General features: G+C 42.6%; 2 protein-coding genes across 2 annotated transcripts; one reads left to right on the top strand and one right to left on the bottom strand.

The window, feature by feature from the left end:
* Positions 1-526: 526 nt before the first annotated feature.
* On the top strand, positions 527-13,330 carry mnta (MAX network transcriptional repressor a). Its single transcript, XM_085916293.1, has 6 exons — positions 527-1,354; positions 3,599-4,208; positions 4,873-4,914; positions 5,037-5,148; positions 10,386-10,578; positions 11,028-13,330. The coding sequence occupies exons 1-6, from the start codon at positions 1,282-1,284 to the stop codon at positions 11,669-11,671; spliced, it is 1,674 nt and encodes a 557-aa protein (XP_085772419.1). The 5' UTR covers positions 527-1,281; the 3' UTR covers positions 11,672-13,330.
* A 1,040-nt stretch (positions 13,331-14,370) lies between these two features.
* septin4b (septin 4b) lies at positions 14,371-21,071 on the bottom strand. The gene is made up of 12 exons (XM_085916382.1): positions 20,961-21,071; positions 20,012-20,344; positions 19,708-19,804; positions 19,521-19,607; positions 19,108-19,231; positions 18,883-19,017; positions 18,348-18,465; positions 18,170-18,271; positions 17,639-17,735; positions 17,382-17,544; positions 17,098-17,197; positions 14,371-15,657 (listed from the first exon to the last, which is right to left on the bottom strand). The coding sequence occupies exons 1-12, from the start codon at positions 21,054-21,056 to the stop codon at positions 15,589-15,591; spliced, it is 1,521 nt and encodes a 506-aa protein (XP_085772508.1). The 5' UTR covers positions 21,057-21,071; the 3' UTR covers positions 14,371-15,588.
* Positions 21,072-21,880: the final 809 nt, after the last annotated feature.

The following is a 21,880-nucleotide window of genomic DNA, read 5'->3' as shown; positions in this document are numbered from 1 at the left end:
TTACATTTTCCAATATTTGAAAACAGTCCAAGAATATCTGAGTCACATCACTGATGAGCTATTTTTAAAAATTGTCATCAAGCGTGGTCCTTGGGGGCTATCTAGTACCTGCATCGGTGCATGTGTAGATTTGATTTCCCTGGGTGCGAGCTGATGTAAAGAGAACCTAAAATTATGTACTGAAAAATAGTTCTACAGATGCAGTATCTCATCCATCCTCAAGAGGGAGCATGTTTCCCAATATGCTATGACTTTTCCTCTTGCTTTTTTTTAATCCTGTCGCTGGCGCCAAATTATAAAATATTTCCACTAACTGTTAGCATTTTCCAATATTTCTCCATGAAAGTGAAGTTATGTAAACGAGGTCATAGGTTTTAAATTCCCACTGGCTTCTGCATTCAGGTTTTGAGTTTCTCGAAACTATTTTTCTTTGGAAACGAGGAGCGGACTAAATGCGGTGTTTTTTTTTTTTCCTACAACAAATGCGTCATCCAAACATCACACAAGAAAGCATTTTGACGCGATCGAACCATCCAAAGCACCGATTACGTCACCACAGTCACATGAATACCATCAAGCGTTACGCAAGTATCCCGCAGTGTGACACGCTTTTGACAACTTTTTGACGGCATTGTCGCGATTATTTGCCAAAGGAGGTGCAATCTAACAATAACGTTTGCAAAATAATCGCTACAAAGCCTTTCACGTAAACAGCTTTATCGAGCACGTGGTAAAACTCCTGTTTGCATGTCGCTCCTTAGTCCTTGACATATTTGTGCGAACAGCAACTTTTCCTTCCTCGAATAGTTGCGTTAAGTTCCAGAAGCTATGCTTATTTCCTTTATTTTGGATGCTTTGTAGAGTATTTTTCTTTGACTGTAGCGAAAGACTCGATTTTTGGTGACATTTGTCCTCATCTTCATATTTGTAGACGAGTTCCATCGTCATCGATCCCGTCCAATGAGCCACATTCCGTGTTTTTGACGGATCCCCGTGGCATTGGTGTGTGTGGGCGGTTACTCGGCTCTGCGTGATTCACAAACCTTATTTGTTCCTACTACTTTGAGCGCCATCTTGTTCGGAACTTCTACCCACTAGTTTGCACTCAAGGGGGTGTCCGGTTACCCCGCTCCTGCCCTCCTTAGCGCGGGGATATCTCGCTCTTTCTCTCACTTGCTTTTATCCCGCAACAGCTTTTTTTTTTTTTTGCGTTTGCTTACATCGCCCCCTCTGCTTTTTTGTTTGCTTTTTTGACTTGAGAATCTTTCCAAGCGGACAGAAATGAGCATCGAAACGCTTTTGGAAGCCGCCAAATATTTGGAATTGCAAGCCCAACAACAACAGAGAGCACGTGGTAAGATGTTGTCTTTTTAAGTTTCGTTTATTTTTCAGTTTTGGGTTTAACTTCACCCACCACGCAATCGTCATCTTAAAGTTTGATTTAACAATTCGCTGTCTTTGGAACCGCCGCTGATGCGTGAATGCCTAATAATATTAGAATGCAAGTTTGTTGTTGTTTTTTTTTTTTGTTATGAACCCGTAGTAGAATTGAGTAATTGTGTGTATGTGGACGTGTTGGATTTTTCTGATTTCACCATCGACGTGATCGTGAGAATGGGCGGTGTCACGACGTCGCGCGGCTCACATGACGTTTTCCTGTCAGTTTCCCGCACAGTGATAATTACGTCTTCCGTCTCTCGCAGTGTGGACGCGAGCTTTTAAACCAGCCTGCGCGCCACAGGCTGCAGCATTGGCTTGTTTGTGTTGAGGGAAAATAAAAATAGTCTCCCGAGAGCGGGCTGTCTGTCGATGACGTGTATCATCCAGACACGCCCATTTCACCACGTGCACGCCGGGCAACCCCTCCCGAAGATTGTTTATTGCCAGAAGATGAGTCACTACAGCACAAAGACGCGATGCCCAAGCAGAATAACCGCCACATGCACAGCGAGTGGAGATTTTGAGCTTTTATACAGAAGTAAAATAATTTATATTTTTTTATTTGTGAAAATAACACTTTATTTTATTGTGATGATCCACGCTTCTTTTGTTTTGTTGCATGTTTATCACTTTCACCCATTTTTTTTTACCTTTATTGGGTAAAGGTACATATTATACATTGGATAAAATTCTCCACACTCCACTTTACAAAAATATCACAAACAGTATACTATTTAATTCGAAGCTCATAACAAAAGCTCGGGACTCAAGAAAATTGGAACACAAACCAGATTTTTTGTTTAATAATTTATAGAAAATCAAATCAATAAAAATTAAAAATCCACCCACTCGTGTTGCTTGATAGTATAGTATAGTATAGTACAGATAGATTTGTGTAAAATTATGGAATTTACCATACTGATGACGATGATGAGCAGCGGTGTTAAAAATTCTGTTTTAACCAGACATCAGTGCTATATATGTATATTCTTTTTGTGACATTTCCACACTGTCAGAGGAAATGGACAGATCAATTAGATTTAAGACAGACGGTCCTAAAATCTGAAACAAATAAACTTGTAGTTTGGCGGTGTGCTGTGAGATTTGTCTGATGTCAAATAGTTCCACATCAAATCTTAGTTGTTGCTTGTTGGAGATGTTTACTGCATTGGAGTGAGCTTTCCACTTCATCCACGTGGCTCCACCTACACATTGCTCAATTTGGTTGTATGTCTTGCTCCTCCTCCTGCTGTTGCTGCTGTTCAGCAAGCAGGTCATTGCATGTAGGCAACTAGGCCAGTTTTGCTATGTGCTGGAATTATGTAATAGTCCATGTTTAAAAAGGCCTTCATATGATTTCACTTTTAGTTTGTAAAAACATCTGCCATAAGACTTTCTACTGCACAGCACTCTACGTTGTACGTCATAGTTCACCATTAGAAAGTGCATTTTTACTCTCACTGCATTCATTTTTAGTTTCAACCCGATGTAAAAGTGCTACTGAATGTAACGATCTTAATGTCACCGCGTTCCTTGAATGACATCACAGATGCCATAGCAACAACACAGACCTTTTTATTAAGATCCATACGTCACGGAGGAATTGCTTAGGATTGGATAGGATTGCATTTAATATTCAAACTTTGAATGCAGAAACACTGCATAAGCTTCGTTGCCACACGTGTTTGTGTATGTGTGTGTATGTGCGTGTGCACGCGTGTTGTGCTTATGGTGGCCTCAAAACACCTTACACAAAGGCTCAGTGGAGCATGGTGGTGACTGGCCATCAATACATTCATCTGCTTTTTAATTTCCATCATTATTATTCACGTGAGTTTAACACTAAGTCCTCTGCACCTCATTTTCACTGAAGTAAGCTTTGCTGTGTCCAAATAAGGCGATTACAGCTCATGTTAATGTGTGGGACGGTGGGTAGTAATTGTGTGTGAGTCAGTGCCCTGTGATTGAACATTTTACTATGTGTAAGAAAGTCTTGCCGAAAGTCAGCTGGGCTGGACTCCAGCCTGTGACCCTCATGAGGACTAACTGTACATTCTACGCAGACTATGTTAGTTAATGGCTGGTTGGCACACTTTTTTTAAGGTGTTAAATCTCGTGACATATATATAACGGGAAGTCATGTGTTTGTTATCCGCAGAGGATGAACTGAAAGAGAAGCTGCGTCTGGATCTGCTGATGGAGCAAAGACTGACCGATGTCAACAAGTACAACTGCCGAGGCCACATCAACAATGTTTTTAAAGCGGACGAGCTTATTACTGAGCGCCCCCCGGCCTCCATACCGCCCTCCTTGCCTCCCCCCTCCATGTCCATCGCAGTCATCCCCATTCCGGTGGTCAAACCCGACCCGGCAGCCTCGCCTTCTCTCCCTGTGGCCTTGCTCTCCCATCCTGCTGATCCCCCTCTAGCCTCCCCCAAAAGGGAGCCACCTTCTCCTCAAGAACAAGGGGTCGTAGCTCCACCGCGTTCTCCCCAGCCAAAAGTGGAAGACCAGAACCACAAACTGCCCTCCCAGAACCATCAACATCACCCAACGCAGCTCCTTGCTCAAGCCAACAGCGCTAACACGCAGCAGCAGACGGCACATCAACAGCTCCAACGCTATCCGGGCTCCATCGTCTCGCCCCCCCATCAGCCTGCAATGCTCCCCCAGTCCCTCCAGCCAGCACCCTTGGTGAACGGCCTTGGCAGTCGGGCCAGTCCTCCTGATGACGGACGCCTACTCGACCAAAAGAAACGACCTGGGGGGTAAGACCATCAAATATCTACAAAATGACATTCAACTTGGTGCCGGCGATTATGCTTCAGTGTTATCAAACTTACCTTTCAGGTTGACCGCAACCTCTTCCGGGTCGCTGGTCAATGGCCAGTTTTATTTCTTGGAAGTTTTTAATTTATTGTAATGCATGCAGCAGGGCGTTGTCAGGCTGAGACTGAGCTGAATTGTCACTTCTCAACATTTCTTGTCACACAGGCGTGAAAAGAATTTAGTACTTATTGTAAAACAGAACCAAACTTACCAAAAAAATAAAGCGATGACACTTAAGGTGATGACGGTTTCTTATGGATTTAAATACAATTTTGATTACTTGGGGAAACTGTTTCTCGTAACACACTTGAAGAGGCTGCTGCTCCTTTTGGAATATGTGTCACAAAGACAAAAAAAGCTAAACACACCCAGAGTAATCCTTTTAGTGTGATGAGCTTTTGGTCTCACGAGTTGTGTTTATATAATGTGCAATGACTGGTTTTAGACTTTTGGTAGACCTCAGTGATTTTGGAGCTATCATTTTATTTTATTTCCCACTGGATGGCATTATGTTATCACAAATACATTCTGACATACTGTTCTCAAATCACTCTTGTCATGTATGAATCTGAAAATCTGAATGTGTTCTGATCTGTTCTCCAGGGCGGGTACAAGAGAAGTGCATAACAAGCTCGAGAAAAACAGGTGAGTTCAAGTGCCTCCTCAAAAATGATCCTTTTATTTATTAGTAATCATTGCAGAATGTAAATAGTCCAAAGAAGTCCACCAGCATGGATTCAAGTGTGCGTGTGTCATGTGTCCATCAGACGAGCCCACTTGAAGGAGTGCTTCGAGACCCTGAAGAAGAACATCCCCAACATTGATGAAAAGAAGACCTCCAATCTAAGTGTGCTGAGAAGTGCTCTGAGATACATCCAGGTAGGAAACAGACTGATACTCGATTCCGATTTTGTTGTTGTCAATTCATCACAAATAGGCCTTTTTTTGAACTCTAAAGCAGTTTAGGCTTAGAATTACTCAGTGACAAAATTAGTGTCAAAATTTTGAATGGCCATTTCAAGTACCAACAACTGCACATATTTGAAGTGAAACCAAAATGAAATAACCTCTTTCAGTACGGCATTAAAATGTTACTAACATGATTTGCATGCACAAAATGGGATTTAATCAGCTATTTACAACATTTCTGATTGCTGGCTACTGTTACAGTGCTTATTGGTGCTCATTTATAAAATAAAACAAGCAACAAAAGACAGCAATGAAAAAACAGAAATGATTTGAAAACCATCATGTCATGTGTTGGCTTTACAGTCCGCCGCTGAAAGGTTTAGCACCTTGTGTACTGTACATGATGGCCACATGATGACACACCCCAACCCTGCAGTATTTTCACCAGTACCACTTTTTTTTGCAGAACACAGAATCTCAAAAAGCAGGTGGGAGACCAAGACAAAGACAGATTGTAAATCCTCAAATGATCCAAAATTACTGGAAATTGCTCTTAGAGAGGGGAAATGTTGACCCAACGCTTGTCACATGCAACACAATGCGCCACACACAATTCATTCCAAGTAACTGCATAAAGTTGGCATTTGACTTCAGCTTTAAAAGGCCCCAAAATCACACTTTGTTCTTGACCACAAGTGGTAATAGATCACTTGGAACAAAAACTTTCAACGGGGTCTGCATACTTTGCAATTAACCTAAAAGCTGTACCATGTGTGCACACAGCGTTCTTCAAATGGTTGTGATGCAGCATTTTCAGAATGTCTGAATGTGTCAAAAAGCCTTTTTATTTTTTTTTCATCTTGATGCTCACAATTACTACAAAGACATCACAACTTTGTTTCTGTCTCTGAGTTGACTGTCTTGGCAGCGCTATTAGAACAAGAATGCATATAATCAAATATCTTCTATGCAAAAAAATGTCTAAATATTTCAAATTAGAGATGTGTTGCTCATAAATGGGGCCAAAGACTCAGCCCAGGCCCACTAGATGTTATACACGTTTCATTTCATTAAAATTGGGTACTTAGACTCTTGAATCCAGCCTTATGAGTATGGCACAATGTGTGAGGAATATGCACCATGTTTATGGCTTATAATGTAATGGCCGGGCAAGTTACAAAGTCCACATTTGGCCTGGTTTTAACACTTTCAGACTGTAACATTACATGAATCTTGTTTTTTTTCACCCCCTCCTCTTCCTATCTTTAGCTTATGCAGAACTCAGCTTCAACCTGAGACATATGTTCTTCTCCTGTTTCTCGCACATTTTGTCACAACAACAACACAATTCGGCTTCAGACGGTCAAAATGTTTCAGAACCAAGCTGTTCCCGTAGAATAGAATAATGTCCTCCCTGAGGGCCTCTGGAAAGTATTCGTCTTTCCCTTTTTGATGCTGAAGAGGCCGGTATGCTCGATGCTGAGTAGCTGCAGTCTGGCTGTCAATAATAAAGAGGGAAAGTAGGGCACGGTGGGTGCAGAGCGTTTTACTCATTCCCCCTTCCACTAGTGGAGAATGACCCACCTCTTCTGATCAACAAGTGAGCGACACACATTCAAAACAAAATAGTGAGGGGGGGGGTCAATCATTTGACAGATTCTTGTCAAAATAAGTGTTTGTGGTTACAACCATTAACCAAGCTTATGTAGTGTAAATGTACACTGACATTTACTTTGTGGTCATGTCCCAAAAGGGAGCTCAGGTGAGTTTTCCTAAGAGGCTTAAAGTTGAGCATATGTGCTGTTACCTGTTCACCTGTGTGCATGTATTTTAAGATCTGCATGGCAAATCAATCATGTACTTGACATGCAATTGCCGCTTCATGTCATTTCTCGTTTGTAGTCGCCCTCCAAATCAATAACAAGTGTGAACGGTTCACCTCATTCAGTCAGTGAGTCATCTCTTATGTGAGGAAACAATTTTCAGACCAAGGTGTTTACATTTTGGGCAAAGATTTGGTTTTGTTCAATGCTGTCCGTTGTGAGTCATTTGGCAGCTCTGACCTACATCCTTAACTTGGTCTCTTTGACATACAACAATGGCTGTCCATGTAACAAGAAAACTATAAAGGCGCACCCGTAGAGGCTGAAAACTAATCTCCAATGCAGTTCTAGTCCTCCCACATGCTCCGCCCCTCCCTTACGGGCCTCTCTGAGCTTTTAAGGCCACATGAGCAGCGAGCACATGGCTAGCTGGAGCCGCGTGACGTCATCCGCCTGTGCTGCTCCTCCACCCAGCGCTGCAGCAGTTAGGAATCGGGAGCACTCGCAGTTGGAGCTGCCAGCTGTGGGCAGGGAATGCATAGCAGTAAACACGAGGGCTCGCGTTCCCCTCCTCCATGACCACTCGACGTCTTTCTGCTTGCTTTGTCCCCAAAAGCCACAAAGAGTTTCGGGAATGTGCACTTCATATTCAGTTGGAGGCCCCTGACAGTATCTTATTTTACTGGTTCGATCTTTATGCTAATATCTCATAGCAATCCATTTTTAATGTCGCTCGTCCTCATTAGGAACTCCCACTGCGAGTGTGGCAGGGGTCCACTCTCGACTGTTTTGAGTTTGAAGTCACATAAACCTGGCCTCTCTGCACTGGAGCATAAGAACAAGAAAGTGATTTTCCACACACAAAGCTTTTCTTGTGAGCTGCCACGCACCACGTGAAGTTGCAGCTGGAAGGCATGGCCAGATGAGGCTTTACGCTCAGCACTCAGTCACAAGACCTCAAGCCGGGGCGGAGATATCCGGCTTTAGCAGCGTGTTTGCAACGTGGCCTCGCACGCCGCTGGCCCTTTAAGACGGCGCCCTATACGCAGTACAGCTTGTCCTCCTCAACTGCTGCGAGTGAGTCGGGGAGTAGACTGCCTGCCCCTCCCCCCCCTCAGTGAGGCCATGTGCGCTGCACTACCTACCCCCCACCCTACTGGTTGCTTGTGACAGCCAGCTCGACCAATGTTTACCTTACACACACACCCTCGCACTCAATGCGGCCCATTCCTTGCTGGTCTAGATTATCGCGCAAATAAGCTTGAAGGGGGGGGGGGCTTATCGCTCAAGAATTGTTGTGTGTGCGTGTGTAAGGGCAGGAGTGCCGGTGTCGATCATGTGTAAGGAAACAAAAGGTGCTTGGAACCCAATGTCCTAGCAACACGGCGATACGATTAGCAGGACGCCATGTGGGAGCCATCTGCCTCCAAGCGGCTTCTCGGGTTGCATGCGTTTCTACGGGGACGGCCGCATTTGTTGTTGTCTGTGCCACGTGCGCGCACACAGCAGTTAAGTGGGTCTCTGTGTTTGTGGAGCGCCTCACCCGTTCCCTCCTTGACTCATCATTTGTTTGAGGCGAGGCAAGGAGGTGGGTTCTCGTGTCAATCCAAACCAAGTCTTTTTGTCCTTGTATATTGTGAGGGACTTAGTGTCAGTCCAGTAACATTTTGTGTCTTGTTCAACGTTGTGAATGGGTTGGCATGGAAACATTTGTGTTTCCTTGACAACCGGTGATGACGAGGGATGCGTCAAATCGTGTCCTCGTGTGAGTGAGTACACTTGTCCTCGCTCGTCAATAATGTCGTGAGGATGAGTTGGAGCCGCTGGCTTTGGGCCAGAGGCGGGTGCACCTCGGATTGGGCGCCATTCAGTCACAGATTGAGGCAAGCAATCATTGACATTCACACGTATGGACAAATGTGGGAAGAAGGTGCAATACCAGCAGAAAACTTTCACAACTGTGTCCGGAGCATTTAAATGTGGCGCAGGAGTTCAAACTGTCACCACCTTAAAACTTCCTATTAGCTGTGTAAGCATTTTGAAAGTCCCTTTCTCTCATAATACTCAAATAATCTCATAATACAAATACTCATAATAAAAAAAAAAAAAAACTTGCATATTTTATTGGTTTGATGTTGTCGATTAGATCTGCAAACTAAGACATTACAGCAAACACAAACTTGTTGACACCATCGTTACTAATTCATTGCTACTCAGCATATTCGATCCGATTTTTTTCCATTTGCTCCATGCTTCACTTAACACTTACCTAACCCTAACTAACCCATTGTCACCCACTTTCATACAGTCTAGTTGAATTCTTAAGATTTGATGGTGCTTGTGCAACTGCACAACTGCATTGTGTCTGCCACGGAGCAGCAGGATGAAGATAATGGGACAGGTGGCCGCTTTTTTCCAAAGAACTCGTGTGTTGTACGTACGTGCGCCGGCCGCTTGACTAAACGTGCCCTTTAAACACACAAACACGCGGTGACTGGCCCATACACTGAACACAAGCAGGAAGTCCACCCGATCAGGAAATGCTTTTATGACCCTGACTCATCAGTTCATCAGTAATCGACTTCACGCCGTGTCTTCCCATTGAGGGCACATGGATGTAGATTTGCGCAAACAAGTCAACAACTTACATGCTCTTGTTTTGTGCTCACACAGCTAGTTCTCATTTGTTAGTAGGTTTTGATTTTAGGGAATTTGTTGAGTTGCGTGTCAGCTGACCTGCAGCTCAAGGGGAAACTGGGTCACAGAGTCATTGGCTGGAAGCACCGCCCACTTTCCATCCCCTTCCGCGCCTCATCTTGCCTGTGTGCTTTTGCCCCATAACCAAAACGGCTTCATAACAATGACTTGCATTTGCAAATTTACCCCAATACTTTATTAGATCATTATTGTTTCAAGGAATTAATTCACTCGTAAATCGTAAACGTTGTTGGCAGGAGTCCACGCCCGCAATTTCAATAGAATCAGGAAGTCGCTTATTAGCAAACAACATGCCACCTATATTATTTCACTTAATGGTTCAAGATTAGTGCTGGTCTGCAGTGTGCCAATTCACATTGTTGTTACTAGCAGTGTCACAACTGAAATGATATTTTTGTTGGAGCAATAGTGGCACACAAATTGAAAAATGTCAAAGAATAAAAAATCCAAAGAATCAATGTGTTTACAGTAGTATAAAAAGTCTACACACCCCTGCTCAGTATCAAGGTTCTGTTATATTTAAAAAAAATCTACTATTATGTGAGCTATGACCTGTACAACTCCATTGATGTTTTTTTTTTTTTTTTTTTTTTTTTTTTTTTTTTTTTTTTTTTAAATGCAGTAGTGTATTGTTCTACGGGCACTCATGACTTTGTGCGCCGGCAGACGCTGAAGCGCAAAGAGAAGGAGTACGAACACGAAATGGAACGTCTGGCCCGTGAGAAGATCGCCACGCAGCAGCACTTGGAGGATCTGAAGAACGAGCTGAGCCAGTGGATGGACGTGGTGGAGATCGAGCGCGTGCTGCGGCAGACGGCGCAGCCCGAAGAGGACCAGGCCTCAACTTCCACAGCCTCAGGTGGGCAAAAAAAAAAAGAAACAGTTGACAGCAATGATGGACACAGGACAGATAAATATTGATAGTTCTGTAAATGGAGCCGCTGCCGTTTTAATGTCTTAATGGGCCTCCTGTGATCTTCAAATTAAAGATAGCGTTAAAACAACAGAATCAGTAGTACACTAACTGATTCTTCTTCAGACAATTCAATTTTATTTTGTATAAAGATCTTTTTTCCCTCCTATTGTTTATTGATTAAAAGACAACTAAACAACAATTAAGCAATGTTTGCAAATGTCTCATTTTAATGAAACATAAAAAATGATTAGTCTGCTTTCATGGACGACAGAAATCAAAGAAACTTCATCTGGTATCATTTTGAGAAGTGTCACAGTGAATGTTTAAAAAAGTGAAAGGCACACTGTGTTATTTAAGAAGTTGGGTCAAGTGACGTTTGTGTGTGCTTGCAGAAGGCGAAGAGGTGATGGACGACGACGACGAAGATGAGGAAGTGACGGCGCGACCTCCGAGCGAGTCGCCCGCCATCCCTCAGGCCCACAAAACCGAAAGTCTCCACCAGACGCCTCCTACCCACTCCTTGACTTTGACAGCCCCCACCCCTTCCTTCATCGCCCATCACATGTCGGCGCTGCATCCGCCGCCCAAACCCCTCGCCCTGGGTGCAGCCCCCTCCACTGGCCAGCCCACTTTACACCCCACCGTCATCGCCCACGCCTCCGCCTCGCACCCGTCCGTCATCCAAGCGGTCAACCACGTCATCCAGGCTGCGGGACCAAAACATATCGCGCAACTGGCGCCGGGGCAGCCGTCTATTGGCCACATCACTGTGCACCCGGTGGCCCACCTGAGCTCCCACCTCCCCACCCTGTACCCCCAACCGGTGGCTGTCACGCAGCCCGCCTTGATCAGCCACATTGCGCACACTCTGGGCCACGTCAATGGCGCCGTCAGCCAGCCTTCTACCGGCACCGCCATCGTAGGCAAACAGACTGTGGTGGCCCACCACCCGCAGCTGGTGGGCCAAACTGTCCTCAACCCTGTCACCATGGTAACCATGCCATCTTTTCCCATCAGCACTCTGAAGCTCGCCTGAAGGTGCTCAGCGACACCCCTCCGTACAAGACCGCCGCGCCGACAGCCAAGGAGGACTCAGTGGATCAACACCCTCACTCGTCACGTCTACCGCTTCAGTCAGGGACAGGAAGGACCTGCCGGGGCGGACCAATAGCAGGGCTCGACGTGACTCATCCCGCCATAAGCAGCAGGTTGAGAATGGGAGTCAACAGAAGCCCCGCCCCCCCCTGCCAGCACACTCGTGCTTATCTGCCGCTTTCAAATTGTGGACTGGATCCACTCTGGTGGTGTGGAACTGCAGTCCTGAGGTTCGTGCGTGTGGCAATACCGCCTCTCGCTGTTCACTAAGGTTCTGTAGCTTAGCATGCACTCACTGCTCTACAGCTTTTGCGTTGGCTCGCTGAGCCACGTGTTTACACTAAACCGTTGTTCCATTGTTTCCCAACCAAATCATCTGACTTGATGTTTTACATTTTAGAAACAAATCTCATGGCACACCACCAAACATAAATGCCACCAAAACTAAATATGCAAGGTAATGATGTACCTTCTCTCATCCAGTGGAATAACATTTAAAGGCATTATTTGTCATCAAATAATTTTCTAACAAATTATGTGAAATTGGACAATTTGTAGCAGAATGCCTGTTGAGCTTTTGGCACACTGGTCGGGAATCAATGCTCTAAATAATAAATGGATGCAGAAACCAGTTCAATCTCCCAACTCTTGTATGGGATTATTAAAATTGTAGTCAACTACGGAAGTGAGACATTTGGAGTGTAAATACTACATCATTTGACGTTACTAGCACTGTGAAACTAGAGAATCCAAGCTGTTTAACATGGCATGAACCACCTACACAACATGTCTGTTGTGATTTGAGATACAAATCAACCCGCCCCCCCCCACCTTTTTTTTAATTAATGAAAAATATGTACATTATCATCTGTATGTAAACTTTTTTGTTGCTTGTAATTCTCAAGTTCTGTCTACATTTGTTTTTGTTTTTTTGGGACCATGTACTTACCTTTACGAAGGTTACAAAACATGACATTTGGCCATTGTGCAAAATATTCTGTGTACTTAATGAAATTTGTCTGGTTTGTTCCCATTCCAAGTGATTGGAATTGCAAAGATAAAGCTTTAGTTGTTGCTCTTCAGACTATGTGCTAATAAGCCTGCAGCAAATAGGTTTGATATCATGATGGAGCCCAACACAAAATGTCTAAAAGTGGTCAGTGGTGATGACACTGGAAGACATGAACAATATTACACGTGTGTTTTCCCTATGGCGAAAGTTGTATTTGTAAATAGCCTGTAAAAGCTGGGCTGAATTAGATTTCACTATTCTGAAAGACGCTGGGAAAAATATATGGAATAAAAACTATATAAAACATGACTTAATAAAAGGTTTTTGTTTGAAAATGTCTGGAGCTTTATCTTGTTTAATTTGGTAAAAATGACACTTTCCTCACCTGTTTTGCCACAGGTCACAGTTTTGGAATATTTGGATATTCTTATTAGAATGCATTACTTCTCATTAATACATTGTTCTATACTAGAAGTATCTGCACAGAAGGACATCGGAAATATTAAAGAAATGTTCATGTATAGTACGTTTTTTTTTATTAAAATAATGACCTTTATATTTTGGGGTGAAAAAAGGCTTTTTTTGTGAAAAAATGGATCATGTATATAGTAAGGCCTTTTTTTGGTTAAAAAAAAAAAAAAGATCATGTATAGTAAGGCTTATTTTAATTTAAAAAATGATCAGGTATATAAAGGCTTTTGTTTAGTAAAAAAAAATAAAAAATCACGTACACGAAAGCTTTTTTTTTTTTAATTAAAATAATGACCTTTTATTTTTTTGTGAAATTGTATATGAGGCTTTTTGTTAATTAAAATGACCATGTAAATAAAGGGCTTTATTTTTTTGAAAAAATGCCCTTTTTGTTTAAAAAAATGGCCATGTAAAGCTTTCTGCTTTAGAAAATGACCATATTTTCATTAAAGAAATGACTGTTTAGTATGGATTTTTTTAAATTTATAATAATAATTTAATATCTTTTTGGGTGAAAAAAAGATTATGTATTGTAAGGCTTTTTTTAATTAAAAAATGCCAATTGGCTTTTTTAATTAAAAAAAAATGACTGTATAGTAAGTTTTTTTTTTATTAAATCATGTATAGTAAGTTTTTTTTTGTGAAAACAATAGGTCTTTTTTTATTTAAAAAAATCATGTAAGATGCTTTTTATTGTGAAAAAAAATTACAATTTATAGTAAGGCTTTTTAAAATGAAAATAACTACGTAGTAAGGCTTTTTTAGTAAAAATAAATTATAGTGAGACTTTTTATTTAAAAAAAATGAGTAAGACCTTTTTTAATAATGAAAAAAAAAATCATATATTGTAAGGATTTTTAAATTAAAAAAATGACCATGCATGTGAGGCTTTGTTTTTCTTTAAATGACCATGCATAGTGAGATTTTTTTTTTGTGTGTGAAAAAATGACCATTTTAATTAATGTTCCGCTGTTCTTCCACTTGCCTCATGAATGCAGCCAATCAGTCAGGTCACATGGTTGTGCGTCAGGCCAATCAGGAGTTTCTTTATTATTATTTTGTAGATTTCTTGAGTGGGTGCTCATTACGTCGATTGCGATCTACTGGTCGATCGCAGCATGACGTTAACAATTTTTTTTGTCAGCCTATCATCCTATAATTACAAAAACATGCTATATTTATGTGTGTTGTGCAATATTGGCCTATTCAGTTATGCAAGGTACATCAACATACATTACACATACAAAGAATCCATAATAAATTAGCAAATAGTTATATGTTTTGCATTTTTGTGGTGTGTAGGTAGATCACTTTGACTTGGTTGTTTTATAAGTAGCTCGCATGCTGAAAAAGTGTGAGCACCGCTGATGTAGAGTAAGGGTTTTATTTAAAAATTTTTACCATGTATAGTAAGGCCTTTTTTTTTTTTTTTTAAATTAAACAAATGATCATGTATTTCAAATTATAATTGTATTTTTATTAGCATTGTTTTTTGTTATTGTTTTTTTGTTTTTGCATATTTTCCCCGGTCTTTCAATTTGCATTTATACATTATAACATAAATACACTTGAAGCATGAAATAAAAAATTAACTATGACAATATGTGACACAAAAGTAAATATTGCCAAAGAATAAAGGGTGGAGGACAACAAGAAGTTGTGCTGAATTACAACTAGGTTTGTAATCACATTGTTCAGAGTATTAGCATTAAAAATATTAATAATATAATGAACGAAAATAATGAACTTCAAATGACGTTACCATTTGTCGTAAAACGTGAGCTGGAAATTTAAATTCCAAAGTCCATAATCAACCATTACTGTATTAGATATTGCTTCAATGCAAAATTGCTTCAATACACATTGTGTGTGTGTGTGTCTGTAGGTAGTTAGGATTTTGGCCATCTGCAAATTCACTACCACTTTTTGAATAAAAATGCTGAAATAAAAAGTGTTGCCACTAACAAAACACGGTGGCAATTTCAACTTGAAATCAAATTCATACAAAGCAGGTTAAACAACAATGTTGCAAAATAGTTTTCACGAGATAATCTGTAGAAAAAAAATTATTTTTCGGTGTTGAATAAAGAAAAGACATTTGATATATTCAAGTTGACTTATCGTAATAATAACAAATAAAAATAACCTGCACCAAAGGAAAAAAAAAAACAATCTCCAAAAGAATGTTTGACAGTTTCAAAAGAAATTGATTAATTTAAATTTCTGAACAAGTGTCTCTTGTTTGTTGTTGTTGTTTTTACTCAATGATATTTTACAGCGTGGAGCATTCTTGCTTCATCCGGCCGGCCGAGTTCATGACGGGCACTGATGAGGTTGGGATGGGAGGTGAAGGCTGAAGCGGGCGACGCAGCGTGTCAGTAGGCGTCCTTCCTGGTGTGCATTTGGTTCTGAATCCTCTGCAGCATCTCTTGCATGCGCCGCAACTGATGGGACACATCACAACATGACACATTACGTTACACACACTGCTGGGTGGCCACTAAAAACCACATTCAATCAATAAAGCACTGCGACTCCAATCACATGACCTCATCTTTGACACCCCTGCTTGACATAATGCTTGTATAATGCTATTTGTCAACACAAAAACAAATAAAATAGAAACAATAGTGTATCTTATTTATTTAATGGAATAAATTGGATCAGGTGTGATAAAATAGAGCTAAGTGTAACATAATCTTCTGTAATTGACAACAGCATTAAGTAAACAGTGAACCTCCACTAGATGGCAGTTCATTATTTACGGTATTATTTTATATGTTTTTATGTGTGTTTTTATGTAGCAGTTGTTTGAGGATTGTAATTACAGCTATGCTAATTTCTGCTAACGCAGGGTGTTTTGTTAGACAAATATATAATAAATATTAAATTGAAAAGAAGGTGAATTTCTCGTATTTGAAGAACTATGTGAGGCACATTGTAAATGTTTTTATTGTAAACTTGTGGGATGGGTAAAACTATTTATAGAAGCATTTACGTATGATCTTATTCTATTGTGGTGGCCCAGAATTTATCGCTGGCATCTGGCAAAACCCTTGTACTTCCAAATTCAACCCATTCAGCATGTTTGTTCAATCATGAATAATGCCTTGTCAAAGAGCGTAATACATGAATGCGTTGTAAAAAAATAATATACGTGTGGTGTGGACTGACCTATCGTGTGGATCTGTAAAAATGATTGTACATTTACAAAAATCGCGACATGAGAATTTAGCCCGAAACCATCAATATTTATATTCTAAATATGCAAACTTCACCATATGCTGCTGTTATTATTGTAGGCTGCAATATTGGAGCAGAATTGGTGATACACTTTGCTTCAAGTTAATTTTATTCCATTGTATATGGAGTCTACTTATTTTTTTTGTGATTATCTTATGCTGAAACAACTATCTAATCATGCCAACTGAGAATGTGACCAAAAAAACATGGAGTGAGAAAAAGAAAGAGGACCAACGAGAACACAGCAGATGGGAAACTGACAGGAGAATGCAACCAAGTACAAGAGCAGTCAGAAGAGAAACAGCGAGATTATAGCTTGTAGCCATATGGAGCGTGAGAACAAACAGTGAGAATGTGTCCAATATGAGGAGAGACATAGAGGAAAATAAAGTGAGAAGTCAAAGAAGTGGCCAAGCATCAACAAAGCAATCTCATTTCAAATGTTTGCTGCCGAAACATGAGCTGCAATGCAATAGCGTGAGAGCCGAGGACCCTTAAAGGGCCTCGTCCTCCAGATGGGAGCGGGCCTGGCCGTGGCCGCCGCACTCCATCTCAAACGCGTGCGGTGCCTGATGCTCGTGATCGGCGTGCCGCTGCCCGGGAAGGAGCGGCGACTCCGTTTGGGGGTCAGTGGGCCGTACCTCTTCGTCTTTTTCCCGAATCAGCTTTTCCGTCGGATTGTCAGTGACGTCGCCCACTGCTGGGATGGGGAAGTCGGTACCGCTCTCTCTGGTTAGCTTACTGGGGACACACATGCACACACGTGCAACATTGAAGTCTCAGGATGAACCTCAAATATGAATATTCTATTTTATGATCTTGACAAAGTCTATCATTAGCCAACAAGTAAATGATCTCAAAGCTCTTAGTGCAAGCAATTGCTAAAATTGTTAATCAACATTGTTCGGACATGTTTGCATCATACTTGCGATTGCGCTCCTTCACAACCATGCGAGTCATATTCTGGATGCAGTGGGCTCGGTAGTTCTCGTAGTGGGTCTCCCGGGTCACGTCCTTCAGGTCCTGCATGTGACTTCGAACCAGCATGTTCCTCAGCTTCACAAAGTCACAGTGTGCCGAGTTCTCAACTGCAGAAAGACCAATGTGAAGATGGCAACATGTTCAAGGTGCATGTGGCGCATTTGGTCTCTCAACTTTGAACTGGGGGGGGGGGGTCCTTACCTTCGACGATCCCCCAAGGGTACAGACGACCTCGCACCCGCTTGCCTTTGGCTTCCACCACTGTGTTGCTGCCGATTACGGCAAATGGAATGCTGTCCTTATTGTGGGAATAAGTAGAATGAATGAAATGTTAGGACAATAAGGGCAAAAGTGTTGGGAAACCAGGCCTCGTTGTAAACAATCCCTTACGAAGTGACAAATGCATCCCAATACTTCTGTCCGTACAGGAAGGTCACACTCTCTTTCCCCTTTGTCGTTTCTGCCTTTGCAATATTTTCGAGAGACTGCTGCAAAGACACGACACGCTTCACGGCATGATGAGCCCGCGCGAAGGGAGCCGGAGGCTGACTCACTACTGCTAAATCAAGAGGAGCTCAACAAGGTCAAGCTCCTGTTTGATTTCATGAACCACCAACGTAGCACTGTCCTAACATCACATCGTGTGGATGGATCATCGTCGTAATGTTCAAAGTGAAAAAAAAAAAATGTATCTCGGTGTAGCCGCTTCAGCACAAATGGTCTCACTCTCACCTTCAACTCTTGATCTTGCTGCTTGAAGTCGTCATCTTCATCAGAGTCGCAGTCAGGGAACTGGTATATCTTAATACCATATAGCTCGATCTCTTCTCTAATCTACATCAAGTAAAGCCAACAGAAGCATTTTAGCCGCTGGGTAGAAGTTATGCAAGAAAGAGCTCAACGGCCCCACCTTTATTTTTTTCTTCTTGACCTCACTCGGGGTGAGCGTGTCTGCTTTGGCCAACACTGGAACAATATTAACTTTCTCGTGCAGGGCTTTCATAAATTCCACATCCAGCGGCCGAAGGCTGCAAAACACAACACGAGTATGAATGAAGTAAGTCTGTGAATGCGGCAGGGAGGAGGATAATTCGCTGTTGGCTTGTGCAATGACCACCAGTTGCCAGGAGAGGGAGCGGTTTCACCGCCGCTGTGACTTTGAATCGCCCCTGAAGCACGACTTTATGCTTTGAGGTGGTCCTTAAATACACATTATGGCATGATTCAAAATCAGAAGAAGAGATAAACCTGAAGACACTGCTCGCTGTATTCATTACTCGAGTGGAAACGCAAATGACCGTGTACTGAAGCTGAGGCATTCATTTGTAATCATGTCAGTCAATCAGTGGCTGTGACCAAAATGGGTCAAATCTGATCCGTTCTCGAATGACAGATTAAAGGCACGGTCGTCCCTGCCCTGGAAGGACGCGGCGGCTTTCTCGTACCCGTGGCCGAAGGGGGAGATGAAGTAGAGGCAGCAGTGCACTCGGTTGTCTTGGATGTTTTTGCGGTTGAGGCCACTCTCATCCCTAAAGTATTGCTCAAACTGCTGGTCGATGTAGTCTGCCACTGGCTTCCAGCTACAGAGGAGACAAGCAGCTTCTGAGCACACGCCCGAAAAAACAACAGAAACAACGGACAGTGTCTGTGTCTCTGTGTGAGTAGTGTACCATTCCGTATTGTTAACAGCGTCGCCAAAGCCGGGAGTGTCTACAATAGTCAGCTTCAGCTTGACTCCTTTTTCTTCAATATCAACAGTGTGCTTGGTGATTTCCACCGTTTGCATGATCCGTTCTAAAGAATGACACAAGCACAAACAACAACTAGAAATGTGCTCTGGATTTCCCAAACATTCCAATTCACAAGTTGATTTTCCACCCAATAGCACCAACTTGGGACTTTTTGCTACTGGCAAAACAAGGTCAACAAGGTGCCATTTATCAAATGTTGAGACCATCTGATTGACCTGAGGGTCACCCATTAGTAGAGCAGATTTACTCTTGCTACCTTACTTACATTTGAGGACACATGGCTGGAAATTATGAGGAGGAATAATAATTGAGGCGGTGCTGTGCATGGTCACCTTCAGCATTGAGCAGTCTCCTGTCTTTGTATAGATCTGTGAGGAAGAGACTGTTGACCAGGGTGGATTTTCCCAGGCCAGACTCGCCTGGAAGCACAAGAGAAAACAAGCAAGAAAAAACCCATTGAGATTTTGTGCTGGGTTTATGGTCAATTGTTGCTGCTGATTAATCGAGACTAGACATTACCTGCCACCATGAGTGTAAAGTCAAATCCTTTCTTGACTGACTTGCGGTGCACTTGGTTGGGGAGTGTTGCAAAACCTACATATTCCTTGTCCTGATCCTGAAAAGAAAAATCGAAATTAGGATGCACTGCATTCAGAGAATTGGCCACTTAAGTGGGGTCTTTTGGTGACAACACAAGCACAGCGGCACCAGCAACACAAAGCAACAGTCACTTCCTGCCCCACCGGAACAACAATCAGCTTCTAAACTACACACACACTAACGCACACACACACACAGACAGATATCGTCTTCTCGCTGTTACCTCATTATTGCTGTAAGGGTCAAAACGGGCCCACGGACTTTTGGGCCGGGAGGGACTGATGGGAAAGGGCAAGTCAAAGTCCACGCTTGGTGGTAAACCGGTCTCGCAACCTGACTCCGACTGGGCCTTTCCCGCCACAAGGGGGTGCAAACCGGATGGGGTGTGAGGGCGCTCTTGGCCCTCAGCTTCCCCATCTGCATCATGGGCCTCTTGGCCATGATGGAGCTGCTGTGGACTGTGGTCATGCTCATGTTCAAGGTGCTCATGTTCTACATGACAGCAGGGCTCTTGCAAAATGTTCCCCACCTCGGAGTCATCGGAGTGGCTGGAACGCTAGATGAGTTGGGGGGTTGGATGAGGAGGAACAGAAGGGGGTAGATGAAGGAGGTGGTAGATGGCAAGTTTTACTTTTTGAGAGGAGGTTAAGTACAAAGACTTTGCCATTTTACTAGAGCAGGCACAGTGTTGGGAATTTCATGATCAAGTATATTTACTTATGCGCTTTTCAATGCGCTTGTTCATTCAATTAGTTAAAAGTTCAATCTTCATTTCTGTTTTTTTTCCATGCAACACGTCCGAGTTGCAGTTGACGTACAGTCTGTAGAAGACTCACAAACGCTCGTGTTCGGCTCCAGTTACCAAAGACTGGTGGCTTGCTGGCTGCCACTCAACCAAGATGAATAATGTAGAAGCCACGAGAGCGCCATCAGCCCATTTCATCTCGGCTACAGAGTGGCCCATGTGATGACATTTACATATTATCGCTGAGTCATTAATAAAAGTTGATTTGCTCGATTTGTAAAAAGGCTTGCTCAACACTCAGGAGACACTTGATTATGTGAACAGACACAATCAAATGAGATCAGATATTCTTGCGTCTCGTTTCTCTGATGGTCGTTTTTGTTCTCGCATTGGCGGTATAAGTGACGAGGCGGGCAGTGAGCGGTACCTGGTCCACATCAAATTCCCCAATTGGATGTGGGGAGACGGGATAGGAGTCGCGTTCGTCTGATGACGATGGCATTTCATGGTCACTGTCCTCCATTGCAAGTGGGGCTAAAGTGAACTCTGCAATCTTCAACCAGAAGGGAGTATGTTTGTGGAATGATTTAATACGGAAGAGAAGAAAAGGGTCAAGACCACATGGTTGGAGAACCAGGAATTGAGTGAAAGGAGTACCATGATCGGGCAAAACGGAGAAGAACAAAAAGGAAGGTGGGAAAAAACAAAACATAATTGTTAATATATAAACTCTCTCCATAGTCTTGTCATTTTGCAGCCACCCACAGCTTTGGGGCATGTGGTGCAATTGACAGTTGCACTCTTTAGGAAATGAGTGACCTGCTTTTCTGTGCTACAACCACAGAGCTGAGAGAGAGATCAATGCCCAACACACTCAGTCCTGTGACCTACATACATACAAACATGGATTTGGTCAAGCCAAAAGTAAACTAAATTAATATTTACTGCATACTAATTTCATTTGAGTGCACAAACAATCCATGCTGTCCACACATAACACCCTTGATGTAGGCTTCTGCTAATTCAGTAAAGATGAAAACTTGAAAGATCAAAGTAACACCACAACAAACAAGATGACCCAATCTTGCTCACCCTCTGTGCAGAAGCAGGCGCTTTCTCACGCAGGCTACTGAAGATCTACGAGATCGAACTTCTGTTTCGCTTCCCTCTGCAAGCTTCTCCTCAAGCAGGAAACAGAGGTATGAGCCTCAGTATTTATACATCGCCACCACCGGACGTCGCGTCCTACATGGCCATCGACCCTCTCGGCACCCCCGGGATACTGATCACACACGTTGATGAGATCCATCACTGGGGCAGTGTCCAGTACAAACATCACACTTTGTC

This window comes from Syngnathus leptorhynchus, chromosome 7 (assembly GCF_054491065.1).
Source record: "Syngnathus leptorhynchus isolate UIUO chromosome 7, UIUO_Slep, whole genome shotgun sequence".
NCBI classification, from domain to species: domain Eukaryota; kingdom Metazoa; phylum Chordata; class Actinopteri; order Syngnathiformes; family Syngnathidae; genus Syngnathus; species Syngnathus leptorhynchus.
This window is presented reverse-complemented; position numbering and strand designations above follow the sequence as displayed.